We start from the raw sequence: 22999 nt of genomic DNA on the forward strand, positions 1-22999 counted from the left end.
GGCTGAATTAGGGCTGTCAGATGCAGGTTTGAGGTGTCAGGAGAGGGTTTTGGGGTGTCATGGGTAAATTTGGGCTGGCTGGAGAGAGGGCAGAGGTTTTGGGGTGTCACTGTAGAATTTGGGGAGTCAGGGTTGGTTTGGGATGTCAGTGCCAAAATCGGGACATTGGGGGTGGCTTTGTGAGCGCAGGGCCAGATTTGGGGTGGCAGGGCCGAATCTGGGATGTCAAAGTCAAATTCAGGACGTTGGGGCCGGCTTCAGGGTGTCAGGGCCGAATTTGGGGTGTCAAGGTTTGGCATTGGGGTGTCAAAATCGAATTTAGGATTGTAGGGGGCGGCTTTGGGGTGTCAGGGCTGAATTTGAGGTGTCAAGGTTAGGCTTTGGTGTGTCAAAGTCGAATTCGGGATGTAGGGGCCGAATTCGGGATGTCAGGGTCGAATTTGGGGCGTCAAGGTTTGGCTTTGGGGTGTCAAGGCCCAATTTGGGATGCCGGGAGCGGCTCAGGGGGGCTCTGGCCTGTCAGGGCTGGCTTTGGGGTACCAGGAGCGGCTCAGGGAGGCTCTGGCATGTCAGGGCTGGCTTTGGGGTGCCAGGAGCGGCTCAGGGGGGCTCTGGCATGTCAGGGCTGGCTTTGGGGTGCCAGGAGCGGCTCGGGGGGGCTCTGGCATGTCAGGGCTGGCTTTGGGGTGCCAGGAGCGGCTCGGGGGGGCTCTGGCATGTCAGGGCTGGCTTTGGGGTGCCAGGGGAGGATCTTTGGGGCACATTAATAAATCCCGCTGCTGCAGCGAGCCCGGGCTGCGCGCCCTTGGTGCGCATGCGCCGTTGCCGCGGTTACGGCGGACGCCGGGGCCACAAAATGGCGGCGGCCAGCGCGCCCCCCCCGCCCCTCACGGGTCCCCCTTGCCGGGACCCCGGCGGGCCCTGAGCCCTGGGATCGCTCCCGGACCCCCGAGCCCCGCTCCCGGAGCCCTCCACCGAGCCTGCGGGAGGCCATGGAGCGGCGCGGCCCCGTCCACGCGCTGCCCGAGGAGATCCGCAAGGTACGAGCCGTGGAAATGCCAAACCCCGACATTCCGGAGCTCCTGCAGCGGTTCAGGGGTGTTGCACAGGCCTGTGAGCACCGGTGCAGCATGTGGACATTGTGGTCCTGGGTGAGGCTGGGGTGTTGGGTTTCCTCACTCTTTGTGCGGTGTAATTACGGTAATTCTATAGGAGCCCTGCAGAGGAACACCTGAGCCTGTGCCGGTGTTGTCAGTGCAGGTGAGTCCTGGAGAACACCTCGCCCTGTGTCCCTGTTGTCACTGCAGGTGAGTCTCACATTTCCCCTGTTCTGGCCTGTTTTGCTGCCGGGAGTTGGGAAGGACTGCAGAGCATGACATGTTCCAGAGAAATATCAACACACACAGGGCACGGAACATTCCCCTTCATCTCCCCTCCTATCTTTGTGTGTTCTTTTGTTTGGGAGACAAGAGTATTGCCGGTGTAACAGCGCTGCTGTTTTTATAGCTCAATTTAGGAGGAGATTGCACTCAAGTGGAACACCAGTCACTTTTTTGTAACACTATCAGGTTTTCACTTTGGCAATACAACACCCGGCTGTCCTCATTCCTCGGTCTGCAGCTCGTAATTGACAAGTCATTTAAAAGCTTTGTGTACTCAGCTTGGAGAAATTCACCCTGGATTAGTCCAGGAAACAGTTCAGACAATTTCTGAGATTGATTTCTGAGAAATCAAGGATGGGTAAGATAAACAAAGAAAATGAAAAGGAATTAAAAGGAATTAGCCTTAAAAAAAAGGAAGGGAAGAAGCTGTGGGACACTTTCAGACCCATGAGCAGCTGTTTTAGTAGCAGGAAGGATCCCACTAAGTTTGTTTATTTAGCAGTTAATTTCTAGCCCCAACGGGGTACAAGTGCTGAGCAAAAATCAGTGTAAAGCTTCTCACAGAAACAGTTGCACCAAACTGTTGGATTAGGGAATCCTCCTGGAGCTGGTTACTGCTTAATATTTCCTTTAATTACTTCAAGCTGCAGTTTGGTGGCACTTGAGCCTGTGTTTTGTTGGGATCAGTTCCTGAGCCAGTTCCTGCTCCATGTGTGAGGCATATGGTGGCACAAGGAGGGAGCAGCAGCCAGGGCAGGCACAGCAAGGCAGTGACACTAATTCTGTCAGCACCAGTGTCAGTGGCTGCTGCTTATTGCTGAGCCAGGATCTTGGATTGCAATAAGGAACACGCTGGTGGCAGTCAGGAAGGGATGTGAGCACTCTGGGAACAGCATTTAACTCCATATTCTTAGGAAAAATAAGTCATTTAAAATTTATCCACTGCAGCAATACAAAATCCATAATAACTTCCTTGTCACTGACCTAACAGTGAGGGCTGTAATCAGGTCATAAGCAAAATAATATGAATAAAGGGATTTTGCACAGAAAGTCTGTTAATATGTTAATAGTTTTAATATCTCAATAATTGTAATGGGAATTGCATGTAAAACTTGGGTCTTTGTGTCCCTCTGCCCAGGGCTGTTGAGGTTTCAGTTCTGAGCTGCAGGCTTTAAAAATAACAACATGACTGATGGGAATTTAGAAAAGAGCAAAAATAGTAAAGAGCTTTTAAATCTTGTTTCTAAGAAAGGACAACAGAGGGTTGCTTGCTCATTCTGGAAAATACCTGAGGGCACAGTAACTGCTCACAGATGGAGGGAGGTGGTGGTTCATTTCCAGGTGTAAATGAGTTTTTTCCTCCCATTTCTGGATGTGGTTTGGTTGAATGCTCTGAAATTCTGGAGCAGCTCACACAGGCAGTTGTGGAATTCTCCCAGGGATGACTGTTCAGTTCAGCTTTTCCTCTGGAGATCCTCCAATGCTGGGTACACGTTTAACAAAATATGTGGTGCAGAAGGTGCAGGATTTCCAGCTATGGAAAGACTTCTGCTCCTGTCCCCTCCTCCTCGTGCCATGTGTGAGCTCCAAGGCATCGACAGCCCCAGGATTTGGGATGAGAAAGTGTCAGGGCTTTACACATCCTGTGCTGTTGCTCATCTCCTCCTCAGCCCGCTCGTGGTGTCGTTACAAGACACTACAAGTCATTCTCACAACTTCCTGCCCTCACATCTCCCTTTTTTTCTGCACACATGTCCTTATTCCCTTCCCAAATCCTCTGCTGCTGGGATTTTACAGCCTCTCCTTTGGGATGTCCCTTTCAGCTGGCTCCTGACACGGCTGAGCTTGTGCCAGCTCTGTGGTTTGCTCTGTGCCAGAGGGAGCGCGTGCTCCCAAGATGGGATTGCAGGCTGAGGGAACACGTGTGGGCTGGAGGGAGTGTGCCAGGCACTGTGACTGCAGAGCAGAGCCTGGGATATCCCCTTGACAGGCTCTGCTTTGGGAGGATGGATGAGGGATGGATGGATGGATGGATGGATGGATGGATGGATGGATGATGGACGGATGGAGGAGAGATGGATGATGGATGGATGGATGGGATGGATGGATGGATGGATGGATGGATGGATGGATGGATGATGGACAGATGGAGGGATGGGAGGGATGGATGGATGGATGATGGATGGATGGATGGATGATGGACAGATGGAGGGATGGATGGATGGATGGATGGATGATGGAGGGATGGATGGATGGATGGATGGATGGATGGATGGATGATGGAAGGATGGATGGATGGATGGATCTTGCCAGGGATACCGAGATAAAAAATGGGAGGACTGGACAGAGTCAACACAGATCCAATCAATGTGGTTAAAACTGCGCAACTCCTTTATTTTAGCAGAAATGGCGTCTTTTATACATTTCTATTGAGTTTACTTTTTGGATAGCTCAGTCATTGGCACACACATCAAGGGAAAGAACGCAAACATACATTATTTTACTTACAGTTAAGGTGGCTTAACATGTGCTTATTAACTACTTCACTCAGTGACTTTCAAACCCTAATACTTTTCCCAAACACCTTAATAGCTATTTCTAACTGTGCCACAACCTAAAAGAATTTTAGCTGCATCATGGCTCCAAGGCCGTGACAAGACCTCAAATCAGGCCTTGACCAGGCCTCAGGTTAGGGTAGTTCAACATTTTGATATAAATCATGACCTTCTGCCCTGAGGAGATTAGCAACAGATGGATGATGGATGGGGGGATGGATGGATGGATGGATGGATGGATGGATGGATGGATGGATGGATGCTACAGGTCGAGTTGTGAAGCTCATGAAGGATCCAGGAGCTGCCTCACAGGCCAGGGTGCAGAGCTCTCTTTGTTCCTCTCCTTCAAACTTCCCAAGCTGCTCATCAAGATTTTATTTTAAAGGAAGTTTCAGTCTAGAGGGAAAGAGATTTCTCAGCATTTTGTTAAGGGGGTGATAGATGTGAAGGGACTTTGGTTCTTCACGTTCTGATCAATTTTGCCTGTGTAAAAACTTTTTACATGTCCCTGCTTTCTTCTCTCTCTCATTCCTTCTTCTGCTCTCACAACACTTTCATTGCAAGATGGTTGCCCAATGAAAAAACCAAAATCAATAGGTGAATAAAACATCCTTGTCTGTTATTAAAGTTTATAGTACTCTTATGTATTTATAGTTGCATACTTCTTGGAAACTCATTGTTATTAAAGATGAAAATCCCTGGCTTTTAATGCCTATTTTTAATGTATTTACAGAGAGTTTCTGCAATCAAACTCAGCCTGAGAGGTGTCACAGAGCCCAGAAGGGAGTTAGTGTTTCCTTGACTCCAATGTCATGGATGTGTATTTTTAGGGACTTCTGGTTTTGTTGCTTGGTTAATGTTTTATTTTAGTTTAATTTTTCCTCGAGGCTTTTATATTTCACCTTGCTAGTTGTTTGTTGCCAGTGGTAGATGAATCTTTTTTTGTGCCTCTGGACTTTAATTAAAATTCTGTGGAAGTGGAGGGAAGTGGAAAGGAAGATGTGGCTCTGCACTCAAGATCTCCCTGAAAGAGGAAACAGAGCAGCAACAGAATGACCCGAGTCCTCACAGCAGCAAACAAAGTTATATTTAATTTCATATTTTATTTGGCAAAAAAAGCGCTTTGTTACTATAAATCATAAAATTAATAAGGGCTAAGACACCCTTAGAGACTTAAAAATTGTCTCACCCCTGAGCTGAGGAGCTGAGGCTGGGCAGGAACTCTGAGGCTGTTCCCCATCAGGACAGAACGTCCTGTGGTGTCCCCAGAGTATCGTGTTCACCACAAGTAGCAAATGTGTACTCGGTGCCTCTCCCACGTGTGCTATAGATTGGGCACAGTATGGACTCTGTATGAGCACAGCACGTCAGCTCTGCCTTCTCCTGCTGTCTGTGAACCCTGAGCTTGGGGTTTTCTTGCAGAAGGTTCTGGAACACAGAGTTCCAGCCGTGCTTGGGAGCCCACGAGCCTGTCCCGTCCAGGACAGCACAGCTCTGTGCTTGGGACGTGCTGCATTGGCACCAGCAGGGATTTAAAGGCAGATAAAATATCAATTTGTGCCCTCTAGATAAGCGTGGTAGAATGGCAGAGCCCTTTTCAGCATCCTGCTGGCCCCTACCTTCTGAATTCTCCTGGAGGTGATGTCCTTGAGCTGCTCCAGTGCCTACTGAGGATTTCAGTAGAATTTGGAATGTTTGGGTGGTGTTGGGGTGTCAGGCTCCTCCTGAGTGGTTGGGGTGTGCTCTGGAAATGGGAGAAAATCCTGGAATGGTTTGGGTTGGAAAGGACCTTAAAGTCCCATGGGCAGGGACACCTTCCACTGTCCCAGGTGGCTCCGAGCCTGGCCGTGGGCACTCCCAGGGGTTGTTCAGATGGTTCAGTCTCTCCAGTGAGGGACACTCCACACCCTCTCCAGGCAGTACAGCCAAGCTTTTCTCACCAGACCAGGGCTGTGTTCTCTATATCCAAGATTTTCTCACAAAATCAGGGTTGTGTTCACTGCAGTCAATGTCTCCCACCCTTTCTGCAACCAGTGTCCCAGTGTGCAGGAACTGGAGGGACTGGAATCTCCTCACCTCCCACGCAGTGGGGTTGGAGCCAGGAGGGGCTTCCTGACAGATGCACAGAGTTCCTCAGGGAAAAGTCTGGTTAACAATGGGCTAAGTCATCCTTTGTCTGCTGTGTTTTGTCATCCCAAGGAAGTTGGGGAGCTCAGGAAGGGGTGCTGGCCCTGTGCTGGTGTGAGTGTGAGGCTGTCAGGATTTATTTTCCTGCTTTCCTCCAGGCACCAGTGGCTTCTGTACCTGAACCCCCGGTGTGATTATTTCCTGTCGTGACACAGGGATTATCCCAGGGCATGTTTTGAATGAAGCAACCTTCTGGTTTTACTTCCAGCCTGTTTCTCCACTGTTGATGTGTTCAAAGCAAGCACGGGGGATTTTTATTTTGCAACTGTGATTTTATGGGCAGGGAGTAAATAATGATGTGAACAGCGTGGCTCAGCAGTACCATCTGTGTTGCTTTGGGGTAGAAGCTGACTGAAAACTTGGCTCATAATACACTTTGTTTCTTTTAAAAGAAGTAAAGTTTCTACTGGGAGTTTTAAAAAATCTTTCTTTGACCAAGGCAAATATAAATTTCAGTCTGGTAGCTCCTCATTTTGCGTATACATCAAAAGACTTCCCTTTCTTCCTCAAAAATCAATGATGTGGTTTGAGTCATCCTTTATTTTCGTGCAATAGGGATTGACTGATGTGTCAGAAGAGGGACAGGCAGGATGAGAGACATGAAAATAATGTGGGAGAGGAATGAAACAAAAAAGAAAGTAAAACAGGGTCATAAGGTAGAATAAATCAACATACAGAAGTAATTTAAGACCACCCAGCTGCAGCATAAGGATTTTTTTTTTCTTCTTCTTGACTTTTATGTATTCAGCTACAAGTTTAATTTGGACAAATAGAGAGGTGTTTTTTTTTTTTGATTTTGACCAGTCCTTGCTGGAGCAATCTCAGTCCTGACAGATCCACCAAGGGAACAAGAGCTGTGCACCAAGGAGCACAGGGTGTTGTGAGGAATTTCTGCGATTTCTGTGAGGAATTTCTGGAAAGAGCTGCCCAGGGCAGTGCTGGGGTGCCCATCCCTGCAGGGATTTAACAGCCCTGTGGATGTGACTCTTGTGGGTGTGAGTCCTGTGGGATGGTGGCACTCTTGGTCTTGGTCTTTTCCAAGCTGAACAATTTGAGGATTCTGTGATGAGTGATCCATGTGCTGGATGCTGTAACACCAAAGCCCTGCCAAAGGAGAGGGGAGCTCAGTCTCCTCACAGGAATCCAGCTCTCCATCGTGGGGTGTTTGTGGGTGGAATGTGAAATTCCAGAGGAGAGGGCTGGTGGTGCACAGCCTGACACACCCTGGAGTTATTTGGTCGAGTTCAAGCAGTACAAATTCCTGTCTCATCATCCAAAAAGCTAAAAATGGTCCAGACCACCAATTTTTTTTTTTTTTTTTTTTTTTTTTTTTTTTTTTTTTTTTTTTTTTTTTTTTTCCTTATAACTTATGCTCTACAGATGAAGCTGACTAAGACAGATGTAATTTGAGTGATTACCCCTCTTGGCTCAGTCCTCCCCTTCTCTTGGTAGCTAAAGAAATCTTTGTAACCAGGGGATAATATTTCCTTCCAAAACCAACTGCAGAGTGGAAACTGTTCCTCCAGATGCTTTGCAGCATCTGTGCATCACAAGTCTCATGGATAAATATCTTCCCAGATCAAGCACTTTGTCCTCAGCAAAACTGTTCTTTTTAATTCCTAATTGATTTTTTCTGTTCACTGTTTGTCCTCAGTGCTTACTCAGGTCATGCAAGTGCCCTTTCTACTCACAGCTCTGCTAGTTTCCTTTTCTATTCCTTCCAAACTGTTTTTCCCCCTGATCTTTTTCGGCTTTGAATTTAACACGCACAACAGTGCTTTTATCAAATGGAAACAGTGAAGTATGGAATCTGAAACCATAAACTTGTATTTAGTACACATCCTTAGTGGTTACTCAGCAATCTCACTGTTCCAGAAAAGGTAATTTGTGAGCAGAAGAACCGATGACAGTTTGTTTCCTACAGATTTTGTGTAATGGTCGGTCAACTTTGGTGTCTAAGAGACAAGGTCTAGTGGAGCTTTTCTCATGGAAAGATCATTTATAAGGCTGCCAGGGGGCAGGGATAGAGGGGGTATTGGAATTCCTGGCTCAGATGGGATTTTGGGCAGGAATTTGTTCCCTGGGAGGGTGCGCAGGCCCTGGAATAGAATTCCCAGAGCAGCTGTGGCTGCCCCTGGATCCCTGACAGTGTCCAAAGCCAGATTTGACGTTAGATAAACCTGGGACAGTGGGAGGTGTCCCTGCCATCCAGGGGTGGCACTGGAGGGGCTTTAAGGTCCTTCCCAACCCAAATCCTTCTGTGATTCCATGAGAAAACCTCAGATTTAGGATGAGAAGTTAGGTCAGTGCCTTGCTCTGTTCACTTTCTTCTTTCTTCACCTGTTAATTTTCCAGGTCCACTGGACAGATGTGCTGGGTTTAAATTAACTGTGGTTGGCGTCACTCAACGTGTGCCAAATCCATTCCTGGTGTCAGGGAGCTGTTCCATAGATTAAGGTGGATATTTGGAAGCTGTTCAATCTGTACAGTTATTGCTGTGCTTGCAGGGTAATTATTAATGTGCACAGCAAGGTCCTGATTTACAAAGAATTTCCTGTTCTGTGATTTTTTTTTTTTTTTTTTTGACTCTGTAGTAAATACTGTAATAATCCAAGCTGATCAGAAATCCTCCCAGATTTTCGTTTCACCTGAGAAATGGATGAGAAGGAAAGCAGGACCCACTTCCAGCTGAGCCCAGACAGAGAGTAGTTATTGTTCTATGACTTCATTTATTTTGAAATTCAGTAACAAAACTGACTTAGAAAACTAAGACGCTTTGGTACTTGCACAAACCCTTTCCAGTTCAAGCCCCTGGTGTTTCTATCTTGTTTTTTTTTTGCTGGGAGAAGCAGTGAAAGTTCTGAGCTGTTTGTGTGGCTGTGCTGCACAGAGCACCGTGTCCTCTCTGAGATAAAACCCCCTCCTGTGCTCCCTGCACAGCTCATTTTGTCCTTTTTCTCTGCACTCATTCCAGTGCTTTGGAACTTCGGGGTACTTACCCTGAACAACAGTTTCAGGTTTCCAAGCACAGGCTGCAGCTGCCAGGAAAAATAAACTTGCATTTTCGGCTCCTTCAGAGCAGCTGTAACCAGGGGGGGTTTAAACTGGGGCAACATTAAGAAATGGGGAAATAAAGCTTGTCCAGGGCCTCCTGAAATACATTTATATCAAGCTATATTTAAACTACTAAAGGTTGTTGTGTCAGTCTTTAATTTATAGTCGTTGAAAGCTCTTTTCTTTACCGTGGGTAGGGTTTCTTTCTGTTTATCCCAATGTCTCCAAACATTTTTTTTTTCCCTTCCTCTGTAAAACAAAGTTTCTTAATTGGACTTAAACTGTTTGAGCAGGTGCTTGCATGTTCCCTGCTGGAAGGTTAATAACCAGATCAGTTGGAAAAGTCTGTTTAATAAATGACCTTTGCGTTGGATGTGTGTTACATGCTCTGTGTTTTGTAATCAGTCCCGAGTCCTTCATACCTGGCAAAGGGGTTACAGATTCCACACTGCCATGGACACCACACCAGCATCAGTCATGAATTATTTCTGTGAACATTGTGGGTTACATCACTTCATTCGCTTTTTCTCATCTTGCCTCCTTCACTTGGATACCAGTTGTTGGAAACTCGGAGAAATAACATTTATCTGGCACAGGCCATCCCAGATTCATTAATGAAATAGCTTTATAAAACACAGCATTTCATTTTTCAATGAATACATCCACAACTCAGAAGTGCTTTAGCATTTCAGTGGGAGTTCCCACATATCAAATTGCCAGAGTTGATGTATTTTGGGACGTTGCCAAGAAGGGAAAGTTCTGCTCTAACTGGAGTTCATTTCGCTAATGAGGATTTTTGTCTTTATTTATTAAAGCAATGACATCAGCTGATCTTAATGTTCCAGAGCAGTAAATAGTTTAAATTCTTTGGATTGATTATTATTTCTTAGTGTCACTGAGGGTTTGTTTTTTTTTTTCAGTTGAACCTGTTTGTTACAGACAATCTGAAGCATTTCCTCTCTTTGTAGATGCCCCGGGATCAGACAGTGTGCAAATACTGCGGGGTCAGCTACCTGACACTCCACGAGTTTAAGGTGATGGAGGACAAAGTCAAGGCAATGGAGAAGGAGATTAAAGTCTATAAAGGAAGTCTGGAACGGGAGCAGAGGCTCCAGGCAGAACTGAAGGCTCTTCACCACGACCTCGAGCGCTGCCGGGCCGAGAGCGAATCCAAAACAGAAAGGTCAGAGCACATCTTCTCCTCTAGTGATCCTCTCCTCTCTGTGCTTGGGGATTTCAGCCCAAAACAGCTTCAAATACAAATAACATTTGTCTTGCTTCTCTCAGATGGCCCATATACACTGTTTTACTTGATTTCAGTCATATTTCGTGGCATCCTTTGGAAACAGGTTCAGAATTCCTGAGCAGTTTAGGATCTGTCAATTCATCTTTCATGGCATCCTTTGGAAGCAGGTTCAGAATTCCCGAGCAGTTTAGGATCTGTCAATATGTAGAAGGTGAAGGAAAGGCCAGAAGGCTCTCAGAGGGATTTCCCCTGCACACACTCCCAAAGGGAGCTGATGAGTATTTCATCTTATCATCTTGTAATAAATCTCTAATATTCCAAAAGAAATTCCACAGGACTGGGGAGTTCCACAGGTCTGAAATTTGGCCTGACAGTCTCACAGTAGCCTGGTAAGGAATTCTCAGAATTCTTCCCTGGGAAAATCAGGATTCCCTCTCTGCAGGGCTGGTACAGAATCCTAAAGCAACGAGGAGCAGTTTAGGAACCGCCAGGGGCATTTTGGAAGTTTCAAATCCTTACAGATATGGGAAGGCCCCAGTTAAAGGGGGATATTGTGCCTAAAGATCTCCAGTAATTAATGAGAGATCTCAGAGCCACATCTGGATTTTCAGGGCACAATTAGGACCTTCAAGTGTGTTTTTTCAGCTCATTCTTACAGGGTTTGTGTCCTTTTCTATGCACATATTTTGGAATCTATTGTTATGTTCCATTAATTGATTACAGTAGGACTATAAAAAATTGGTGTTTATAGTCAATTAATAAAAGATACTTTATAAAAATGCAGTTTGCTCAAGTTTGCTACTGATGGATTTGGGCCACCAGAAACTCCTGGGTCATTTTTTGCTCATCTGACTCGAATGGACAGAAGTTTTTTGTAAGGATGAGATTCTGATTTTAATTATCAGCTCAATTTGATTTTTGGGATCCCCAGGAGGGGTGTTCCTTGTGTGACTGCCTCACACCAAGGGATCCAGAGCTGAAGGTGCTCTTGAGATTGCTCTGAAACCTGCTATTTTTTTGAGAATCACTCAAATACTGTTTAAAATTTAACTTATTAATGGATTTACTTAGACTTTCACTTGCTAATATTACTAATAAAAGATTCATTTTAGAGCAAAAGTGAACAAAATGCATTTATCTTGTAAATTACTCATAATGTTTCTCGCAACATCTTTTTCATTTAAATTTAACATCTTCCCTTCCTGATATTTAACATTTTCTGTGGTTTAATATCTATTTTTAAAGCTGGTTTGCTCCTTGTCCCTTTAATGACCCTGTGTGGCAGCTCTGGTGGCAGAATCCAGAGTGTGAGCAAATGCACTGACAGCACATTCTTCTTGCTGAGGATCATTTGCCAGAGCTAAACTTTAAATTTTCATCGAGCTGACTTTTCGCAGTGAAGCTGGAACAGTTAATAAAATTTTTATCTCTGCACTTTTCCCCCCTAAGGCTCCAGTTGATTTAAAAGCTGCTGAAATCAAGTGGAATACTTGCAGTGGGTTTCCATTCCAGCCATAAATCAATTATGCCTTGTTAAATAACTTGCCTGAATATTCCTTATCTTCTCCTTGCTATCCTGGGCCTCTCTGACTACCTCGTGTATAAACTATTCAACATCCTGGCTCTGGCCAGGCTGACAAATCACTGCTCCCAGAAGCCAAACATGTCTTTTTTTTTTCTTACTTTTATCTCTGCTAGAAGAAGGGATTGAATCTCTCTTATCAGTTGCAGACTGTCTCAGTTTTTTTATTCCCTTTAGGTTCAGGTATTCCTGTTTGTACCTGTGGTTAACCTTGAAAACCACCTGGGATTTTACCTGTCCTTAGTTACTTTTCCTTTGAGATCCTGTCAGGAGAAGGGGAATGAACTGCACTGATCCCACTCATTATTCAACCTAATTCTGTATTAAAATCACTTCAATCTTGCTAATTAATTAATTTAATTAGCTAAATTCTCTCTGCATCCACTGCAGGAAGTGTAAAATAGGTACAAATGCTAGAGATGTCCTCAAGTGCCACATCCACACAGATTTTGAACACTTCCAGGGGTGGTGATTCACCACTTTGTGAACTGAAAATGAGCAGCTGCTGGCTGTGAAATGAAAGCCATTGGATTCTTTCCTTTGTGCTAAAAAAGGCCCCAAATAACTCATTTATTTTGCTTCCTTCTGATGGTGACAGTGGGGTGAGTCTGTCTTGCCTTTTCCACTTTTTTTTTTTTCTTTTTTTGTGTGTGTGTGTGACTGACCAGGACATGCTGGAAAAATCCCTTTAATGTCAGCTCAGGAATGGAAAGAGGAAGAAAACGTGTCTCTCCTTATTTACCAGTTTCTTTTTAATCCAAAATACTTCAAATACTACTCATTCTAGAATCAGAATGGAAAAGGAGCATCTGGCTCTCCCTGGCTCCCAGAGTTTGGATTTGTTATTGGTCAGTGATAAATCACTGCTTTTTTTTCCTCATCTGCAAAGTTAAATTTGAACTCCTGTAACTGTTTAGGGAATGGACATTTCATGGTGAGTGACAACAGTTCTGTTCCTAACCACAATCCAACAGGTTTTATCTCTCCCCTCCTGGAAATTTGCAGGTGGAAATGGGTAAAAATTCCTAAAAATGTAATGTCAGGAATGTCTTCAATTTTTTTTTTCTTTTGTTCCAGGGATCACAACTGAGCCCCAAAAATTTGCTTTTTAACCCCCAAATGTTCAGTTCAGATTATTTCAGAGCTCTGCAGATCCAGGTTTCTTAACCAGGACTAATATTTTTTTAAATGTGCATTTTAGTGCAGATCTATGTGATAATAATAACTAATGCACTGTCATGGTTTGGTTTAATTTTTATATATTTCCAGTATAAATCATTGTCATTCTCTTCTGCTGTTTAAAACTGAAGCCAAGGCTGATGCAGTGCTTCTGCCAGCCTTTGCTTTTGTAAAATACTTGTCTATTCAAATATTATTTATTTCCCTGTGGCAGTGAGTCACCAGCAGGCAAACAGATCATTTTCTCTGTGTGAACAGTAAGTGTTGAAAGCTTAAACAGGGGCTGGTTTTTAACAGTTGCCTGTCACTGGAGTTGTATCTTTGGGGCTGGAAAGCTGCTTTAGAATGGTTATCTACAGAAAACAGCTGGGGCTGATGTGCTCTGTGGGATTGTTCCTCACATGTAAAACAGGAAGGGAATTGGACTCAGCTCCTTTATTCCTGTCCACTTCCATTCATTTCCTGACAATTATGGCAGCAAGTGCTGAATTGTTGAAAGAGCAATGTTTGAACTGTGTTTATTCACACTGGGAGAGCTGGGCCTGAAAAACAAAGTGGTGCTGCAGGGAAAAGGTCCCAAGGTAAATGTTAGAGGTGAGGAACACCTGGGGGGATGTTCTGGGACCAGCACAGAGCTGGGTCCTGCCCTGAGAGAGCTGAAACCAAAGCTGGGCATTGATTATTGGTGTGCAAACAATATTCTGATTGTTTTGTTTATGTCCACAGGATAAAAACCCTGACAGTGGAACTCAAAACCAAGCAGGAGGAGATGAAGAGTGTGAAAGCTGATTTGCAGTATTTCCAGGAGGAGAAGGAGGCTGCCTACAAACACTCACAGGTGCTCAGGTGGGAACCCAAGAGGAAATGCTGATGTTGGAAATTCTCCATTTCTGACATAAATATTGTTTATAAAGATTCTCCATAAACCTGGGCAGACAGTCATTCAAACATGATTACTCTGATTTCTCAATTAAAAATGATTGCACAATTTCCTGTACAGGATTTTGTTCATGAAACAAACCCATTTTTCTTTATTTGTGCATGAAAGCTCTAAACATTTAGATGGGGAAACTCATTATACCTATATATCTATTATATCTAATATATCTATTATATCTATGTATCTATTCAATATACAGCACATTTCATACACTGAATTATTGTAACCAGTGCAGTTTAAATGATCAGATAATGAGAAAGAAGTTGCCAAGCTTAGTCTAGTTCCCAAGTTTTATTGATAAAATAATTTATAAAATATTTTATAAATTATATTATTTATATAAATTATATTATATAAATATATTATACATATCTATATATAATTTATGCAACATATACATTATAAATCATATATAATTTAAATGATATAATTTTTAATCTTTATAATATATTATATTAATAAATTAATAGATGGTTTATATATTTAATTTATACTATATTATATATTTATATACCATATAATTACATATTATATAATTTATATAATATATATTATATAATACATTATATATTATATATATAATGTATTATATATTATATATAAATTTATAGCTGTTATTTATATTATACATTTATATAATATAATTTTATGTATTTATATAATATATATTTTTATATATTTTTATATAAATATACAAATATTTATAGTTATAAATATAACTATAGATATATAAATTACTATTTATAGTTATTTTCTACATATATATATTTAATATAATATTAATATATTAATATTAATATACTATGATAATATATTAAACCAATACAAATTATAAATGATATAAACGATACATCTGGTATATTTTCTGTCTTGCAGAACTACCTTGGATCACCATTGCTCCACCCTGAACAAGGCTGTCTCCCTGTTCCCTTTCATTAGGAGTGAACTGGACACTATCAAAGAGGTCATCTCCACCAACCTGGAGAACTTTGCTGCCATGAAGGAGGAAATTTTTCGGCAGATAAAAACCGTGAGCAAAGAAGCTCTGACAGGTAAAGCTCCCTGCAACCATCCTGGGTAAGAAAAAAAAAGGATCCTGCAGGGTGATCCTTGTGGGTTGTGGAGTGTCCTGCCCCAAAAACTGGCCAGGCTGGAGCCCTTCCCTTGGAGCAACATCAGCAGCTCTGTCCTCTCCCATTTCTGAGTGAGAACAAAATACCAAATGCAGCCTGAGGGGTTGGAAGTGCTATGGAGCAGCCCCTGAGCTGGGGATAAATCCCCTGGCCCCAGGGAATTCCTGCTGCAGCCAGGGTGGCCTTCAGGGAGCTGGAATAAGGCACAGCCCAGAGTTTCTTCAGGAGGGCTCAGCCCAGCCTCAGGCTGAGATCTGAGCCTTCAATTCCATTTTTGCTGTGCCTCAGCTCAGGTTGGGTCTGCAGTTACAGACTGCAACAGCAGAGCTTCCCAGCTGGCCCTGTGTCCACTTTTACAGCTTTAAAAAACTTCAGAAATAACATTCAGACATATTCTTTTCCTAGCATGTTTCAGTGTGGATGAGCTGCTGTTGCATTGAACCACAAAATCACAGAATATCCTGAGTTTGGAGGATCCACAAGGATCAAATCCAGTTCCTGGCCATGCACAGGACAACTCAAAGATCCCACTGACCAAATTAACCCCTGGGAGTCAGTTTGATCAGGGCTTTGAGGGGGGATTTACATCTCCCACCTCCCTCTGTCCCAGTGAGCTCCAGTGCAGATCCACAGCTCTGGTGAAATCTTCTCTGGAGCAGCTCAGGAACCCTGGAGCTGTTTGACACAGTGGGCTGTGCTTCCTGAGGCATGGGATGTGAATTTTTCAGTGATTGGTTTGTTCTCATTTGGAAGAGCTTTGGGGAAGCTGTGCCTAGAGAGGCAGGAACCTGCTGGGACACTGAGCCAGCAGCAGGAGGAAGAGGAGGAAGAGGAGGGAGCTGGGGGCACAAAGGGCTCCTGCCTGCTGAACATTGTGCCCACAACATCCCTCCCTCATCTTCATTCCTTTAAGAGCAATGAACAGAAAAGTCAGTGTCCACCTGCCACAGTTCCTGAGCATTCCTCTCTTCCTGGGCTCATTCCCTGCCTGCTGCTGGCTGAAGTGTCCCTGCACACAATCCTCAGAGGGATCTATGCATCTCTAGGCTTCTTTTCTGGAGTATTTCTTGTTTTATTTGCTGTAGTGCTCCAAATATTCAGAAGATCTGTGTGGAAGCAGGAGTGGAGCCTTTCTTACACAGGCTCTGTGTCCCTCATCCAACATTTCCCACTTTTCAGACTAATGCCACAGCAGGAATATCACACCCACCCTCAAATCCAGCTTTCTACACCAAAACAATTCAGCTCCACTTATTTTTCTTGGCCTGTGAATGCCCTTTAAAAGCTTTGATGTTCTTTGTGATTAACATAAAATAACAACAGTTCACACGGATTTGTTTTTCTTCCTCAGAAATACCCAAACTGAACCAAAGATTGGCAAAATCGCAGAGGGAAAACGAGTGTCTGCAGGAGAAGGTCAAACACCTCACTGAGGTGGCTGAAACAGTTGAGCTGAAAACTCAACAGCTCCAAACTTCCCTCCAGCAGGGGAACGAGCTCCAGAGTCGCTGCCGTGAGCTGCAGAAGGAAACTTTGGGTAAGAGGAGTTTTTTATCCTTTCTAGCAAAAAAATCCAAGGGAAAAAAAATGTTTTTAAAAGCACCAAAATTGTGGTTGTTACTGTGGGAAGACTCAACAGGCCTGAATAAAAGGTGAGTGTTGTGCACTCAGGAGGAGGGAATGTCATTCCAAGGAGTCTGGAACTCTACTGGGAGGGCAAGTGAAGAAAAAGAGGAGAATAATGAAGGTGGTGCAATACAATCCTGCTGTTAATTGTCCAATTTAAGTAGAACATCAGGCTCTGAGGGTGAAATTCAAAGAATTGGTTTCATTTTGAGTGCAGGACCAGGAAGGACTTCTCAGAACAGGGCTGAAAAGCAGGCCAGGCCCTTTTCTGTGAGTCATTAATCAGGAGGCTCTAATGATCCACCCTCGATTGTGTCTCAGGAAGCAGAGAATGCTCTTGTAAAGGATGAGAGAACTGACAGCACTTGAAATGACACCCTGGCAGTTCTGTGCAGACAAAAACTCACTGCAAAAAGGATTATTTCTCTTGGTATCTCTTGGATCTCTTTTCTCTTGCATTCACAGCTCTGGCTCAGAGGTATTTTAAGCCCTTGAGAACATTTGTGCTGTTCCAGGGAGGGTTTGGAGTCCCCACCTGCCTTGTGCTCATCCTGGGGACACTCTGAGAGCAGGAGGTGACACTGGGGGAGCTTCTCTGCTCCTCAGTACCTGTGAAAACACCAGATGTGAGATCCCATCCCTGAATTACCAACCCCTGGGGCTGAGGATGGGCACTATCACTCTTTGTTATATTGTAATCATGTAATAACAGCTTATATTTGAATATTGAATCGGTTTGTTTTTATTACAGTACTGTTAAAAAGCTCCAGCAAAACCATCTTCTGTCTTTGTAGAAATAAAAAGGAGCAGTGGACATAAAATCTCATCACACTCTGAAATACATGGGTTAACATCACAACATCAAACAGTTGTATTGTTGTATTTGTGCTGATAGGAACAAATAGCTGCCCTTAGCTGAGTTCCCTTTTCCCCTCTGTTTGCTCCAGAGGTTGCTGCAAACACCGAGTTCAGGGTTTCTTCACGAACCTGGCAAACAAACACTTTCATTTTCAGCTTTGCCTTTCTTTAACTCCAAGCAGAATGACCTTATTATTCCTATATCAAAAGAGAAGTTTTTTCAGTCTCTATTTTATTGTATTTTTCAAAGGTTGCTCAATGTGTTCTATATTTTTTGGAGGGCCTGCATGGCTTCTTGGAACTTCTCAAAACCTGAATTTGCTTTCCCTAAATCAGCATGTTGCATCAATTAATTATCACAGAATCTTGCAATGGTTTGGGTTGGGTTGGGTTGGGTTGGGAGGGACCTTAAAGGAAGGCAGAGACTCCTTCCCCTACCCCAGGTTGAAAATTTGCAGTGAAATATAAAACAACAGAGAAAACACAGCTAAAACATCATATATGGAATTCATAGAGAATATTAGGGCCCTGCAAAATCTTAATGATGAGTAAAAACACCATCTAAGCTGGTTGATGTTTTATGTGAGGCGTTTTAAAATTTATTATTAAAAATGTAGCAGTCACTTGTTAATAAATGAGTTATTAAGGAGCAGTAAAACGTTTGATGTGGGTATCCAGGAGGAGGTTTCAAGGCAGGAAAGCTGCTGGCTCAGGCATTTGGATTCCCCCCTTCCTGGCTGGATCAGAAAAACACAAATCCAGGAGGATTTGGAGGGGTCTGGCTCTGGGGAACACGTTGCTGGGTCGGGGTAATAAACCCAGTTAATGCACTGCTGATAAAAATGGTTCTCTTTGAAACACCAAACAGGATTTTTTTTATTATTTTTTTTTCATGAAACAAACATTAAATATGAAATGAGTTTGCCATTGTATTAAAATAAATGAGTGGGAACAAACAGCATCTTACTGGAAATCAGTTCCAGGGAGGGGATTTGCCCTGTCCAAAGTTGGGGTTTGCAAATCAGCCACATCCTGAGTGTCCATGCATTGGGGGGAGCTTGGCCTTTTGCCTTATTTTGCTTTTTTTTCCTCCCACAAACTACTACAAAGTCCCTCTTTGAAATAATTTAACACTCCAGAAATAATAAAAAACTACCAGGATTTGTGATTTCCATGTCTTTAAAGAATTTTCCTTTCTGCAGCAAATATTTTGAGGATTCTTGTGTTGCATATTTCTCCCAGAACTGTAAAGTCATGATTATTTCACACCACAGCAGGCATTTGCAAGAGCAGGAACCCAGCAGTTGTTTCTGCTGTTGTTTTTTGTTCTCGTGTTTGTTGTGACTCCCTGAAAATTCCCTTTGTAGGGGATTTGTGGGATCAGTTGGATTGCTGGGCTCCAGCCACTTTTCAGCCTCACAGAGTTGGAGAGAGGTGACAGGTCTTGACAAATGCTCAACACAGGGCAAGGTCTGCTGGATAATTGTCTAATCAGACTCCCCAAATCAAAAAATCAATAATGGTGATAATGTGTCTGTGTTCTTAGTGCTGGGAGCAGCAGGGCTCCTGAGAGATTCCTGCTTTCATTTTATTACCAGCTAAATCCTTTACTTAATCACAGATAAAGAATCATTTTTCTTCCTCAAAATCCTTGTGGTTGTTCTTTAGCTCATGACAGCTCTGGCCTTGCTCTGCACGGGTTGAAATTGCTGGTGACGCTCCCAAAATCTGAATTTTTCAGTGCTCCATAGGTTACTTAAGCTCTTAATATAAATTTGGTGGTCTGGTGCCATAATGAGGCTGATGAGAGATGATGGAAAACTGCAGGAGGAGCTGGAGAGGGGAATATTGGTATTCCTCATGGAAAGGAGAGGGAATGTTATCATTTCTCATGGAAAAGAGGTGTTTTCATCTCCTCAAGTGTCTTTAATGGCACTTTAAAAACAACTTTGAAGAGCTTTGCAAATGCAAAGGGAGAATGGTTCCCTGCAGTTTTAGGTAGGCTGCAGTTCAAACAGCCCCTGTTCATGCTCCAAGTGCTGTTGAAATGTATTTTTTTCATGAATTCCAGCTGCGGTGGGAAGGCTTGGGAGGGTGAGAGCTGGGGAATGTGGGGCTGCTGTTGGAGCAGAGTGTGAGGCATTAGAACTCTTTAGAGCTTTTCAGCAGCCTGAGTGCAAGAGAAATACCTGGAAAACAGCCCCAGTTCCATGGCTGGGATCAGGCTGCTGCAGAGTGTGACTGAGAGAAGAGCCACACTTTGCTTCTTGAGGAAAAGCAGGAATGCAGGTTCTCCTGTGGAGCCAGGCTGGGAGAGGAGAAGCTCCAGGAGAGCTCAGAGCCCCTGGCAGGGCCCAAAGGGGCTCCAGGGAGAGCTCAGAGCCCCTGGCAGGGCCCAAAGGGGCTCCAGGAGAGCTGGAGAGGGACTGGGGACAAGGGATGGAGGGACAGGACACAGGGAATGGCTTCACATGGACAGAGGGATGGGCTGGATGGGATTTTGGGGAGGAATTCCTGGCTGGGATGGAATTCCCAGATTTGCTGTGGCTGCCCCTGGATCCCTGGAGTGCCCAAGACCAGGTTGGACATTGAGGTTTGAAGCCTCCTGGGACATAAAAGGTGTCCCTGCCATGGCAGGAGTGGGATTTAATGTCCCTTCCAACCCAAACCATAATTCTGTATTAAAGGACGTGTGTTTATTGTATTTTGTTTTGTCTGCTTGGCCTAAACACTAAGGGTAAAAAATTATCCCCAAGGAAAATTAAGATCAGAATATTTTCTTTTTTCCTGTTCAGTTTTCCCAGCCAATAAATAAGGACAGTATTTCAAACCAATTTTCATGTGTAGGGGGAAGCAAGTCTGTAGGAATTTTGGCATATCCCAATTAGCTTGGCTTCAACCAGGCAGGAATACAGGCAGAAAATTCAGGCTTTAGACCCACTGCTTTGATGCTGGAGTGTGAACTCTGGCCATGGATGAACAAATCCAATCCTTCTGAGTGCAGACGTGCTTGTAACGTGTCACTGGGGGAGTGGGAGGGGAGCAGACTGTGCCAAAATAACATTTTATTCCCTATTTAAGGATTTTTAAAGTCTTAGAGATTGTCATGTTTACACGGTTGCAGTTGTTGGTTTATTCAGTTGAGGGCATTGAGGCTGCCCTTGATTTGTGCCACTCAGAATCTGGTCCCTTTTTCTGCTTTTTTTTTTCTGCTGGTTTTCTCTATGAAGGTGAAAGAATGAAACAGAGGGACACAAAGGCCAGGCTGGCAATGGTCAGGAACATATGCTGGGGGAGATAAGGCCCAGTCACTCCTCTCCTGGCACGTCCTCCCAGTTCCTGGCAGCTCTGAGTGCTTTGGACACTTCCTGATGGCACTGCTGAGCTTTCCAGAAAGGATCTAAATCTGGAGTCCATCCCTGGGCTCCTTCCAGACTTTCGTGAGTCACAAATTAAAAGAAGGACTTTCTTATGTAGAAAAAAAAAAAAAAAAAGAAAATTATCTTAGAGAACACAGTACATGAACTATGATAAATACAAATAATTCTGTTCTGTGCAGGGATTTGGGGTGTTGCTTCACTTCTTTGGTCTCCTTAGAAACACGTGGTGAGGCAACATTGTCCTGCTCTGACACAGTAATTTGTTGTGGATTTATTTCATATTTCTCAACAGATTGCTCTTTAAATAAATGTACTGCAGACTATCTGTGTTAAGTGTACATCTGAACTTGCCTGGAATTAGTGTTCTGAGAAAAAATAAATATTTTTTGCCCCCTTTGACACAGCTCATTGGCCAAATTCAGGGCTCATACAAGGGGTAGTTATTAAATAAGTTTGAAATAATTGCTACAACCTCCTATTTACCAGAATACAAGAGAAATGCAGCAAGAGGGGCTGAGTTCCAGTCTGCCTTGGCCAGGGATCTGGGATTTCTCTGTTCCAATTCCTTGATCTTCCAGCTCTGAGCTGGGGTGACACTGGGATGGGATTTAAGGTCCCTCCCAAACTCAAACCATCCTGAGATTCTGGGATTCCATTATCTATTTGAGTGATCTGTGCTTATGAACCTCCCCATAAAAGTCTTAACTACACTGAAATAATCTTCTTTTTTTTGTGCACATGTAGGAAACATTGAGCTTTTATTTAGATTACCCCCAAATTGTCGGGAATTACATTGGATTGGATTTTGTAGGTTTTGCAGGAAAAGCAGAAAATTACACAGCTCTACCACGTGTGCCTCTGATCCAGCCCCACTGGGAATCTGTTAGGAATTAACTGTGGAGTTGATGGCTTCCAGAGTGGCTGCTTACCCAATGTGCTGCTTTTTTAAATTATTATTATTATTATTATTTTTCACTGAAAACTTTACCAGTTGTTGCTGTTTCCAGGGCAGGAGCTGGGGCACCGTGCCCTTGGATACAAACTGGGTGGTTAAATTCCTGAAAGCCAGCTCTGGGCAGGCTCTGCTGGGTGTTTTGCACACACCAGGGGCTGCAGTGATGCAATTTTGCCCAGGGAAGAGGAAACAGTCCCCAGCTTGGTTCTGTTTCTGTGGTTCATCAGCTCCTCGTGCACGCTCAGTCTCTGTCCTTGTCACAGCATGGGCTCACTGAGAGGTTACTGGAAGGGCTGTGAGGCCATTCTGAGTCACAAAAAATAAATAAAATTAAAGATGAATGAAACTGAGATGGATTTGGGCCGCTGAGTCTTTGAGCTGTGGTTCTCCTGGCAGCTTTGGGTCTGGTATCAGAATTACACAGTGTCAGTTCTTTCTGTTTGGCTTTGCATGTTTAGCAATAGGCTTTATTTTCATTACCAGAGAACATTTTTACATAAACATTTGAATACATTTTCCTCTGTTCAGCAAGTTTGCAGCACAAGTTTCCATTTGTGTTGCCATTCTCCTCATTAGCTGCCTCATTTTTGCCACGGTTTTCATTGAAATCTCCTCCATGGGTGTGGGACTTTCTGCTCAGCAGCTCCCATTGACTTTGGTGGGAATTCTCTCCAGAGGAGACTTGCAGAAACCATTTGTATAATTAAATCCATCTATTCCCTCATGAAAAACTCCTGTCCGTGCTCAGTGAGCGTGAAAACTTCTGAAAACAAATGGAGTGAAAGAGGAAACAGCGTTGAGAGAGAGGGACCACCCAAAGTACAGAACCAAACCAAGCATCATCCCTCTCCTTTTCCTTCATTCCAGGAAATAAAGGAAATACTCCCACTTTGAGGGGGAAGAAAAAAATTAATAACCACAG

The 22999-nt window shown here is 43.7% G+C and overlaps 1 protein-coding gene across 1 annotated transcript in view; it reads left to right on the forward strand.

The window, feature by feature from the left end:
- Positions 1–968: 968 nt before the first annotated feature.
- Positions 969–22999, forward strand: part of LEKR1 (leucine, glutamate and lysine rich 1) — a gene marked incomplete at its 3' end in the record, with an annotated part of 31371 nt that continues 9340 nt past the window's right edge. The window contains exons 1-5 of the mRNA XM_083868239.1: positions 969–1040; positions 10147–10361; positions 13912–14031; positions 15002–15177; positions 16610–16795. Coding sequence (XP_083724365.1) covers positions 993–1040; positions 10147–10361; positions 13912–14031; positions 15002–15177; positions 16610–16795 — 745 coding nt within the window. The 5' untranslated portion in view covers positions 969–992. The remainder of the gene's footprint in view (positions 1041–10146; positions 10362–13911; positions 14032–15001; positions 15178–16609; positions 16796–22999) is intronic.

The sequence above is a fragment of the Zosterops lateralis genome (genome assembly GCF_965231275.1).
Source record: "Zosterops lateralis genome assembly, chromosome: 10".
Lineage (NCBI taxonomy): Eukaryota > Metazoa > Chordata > Aves > Passeriformes > Zosteropidae > Zosterops > Zosterops lateralis.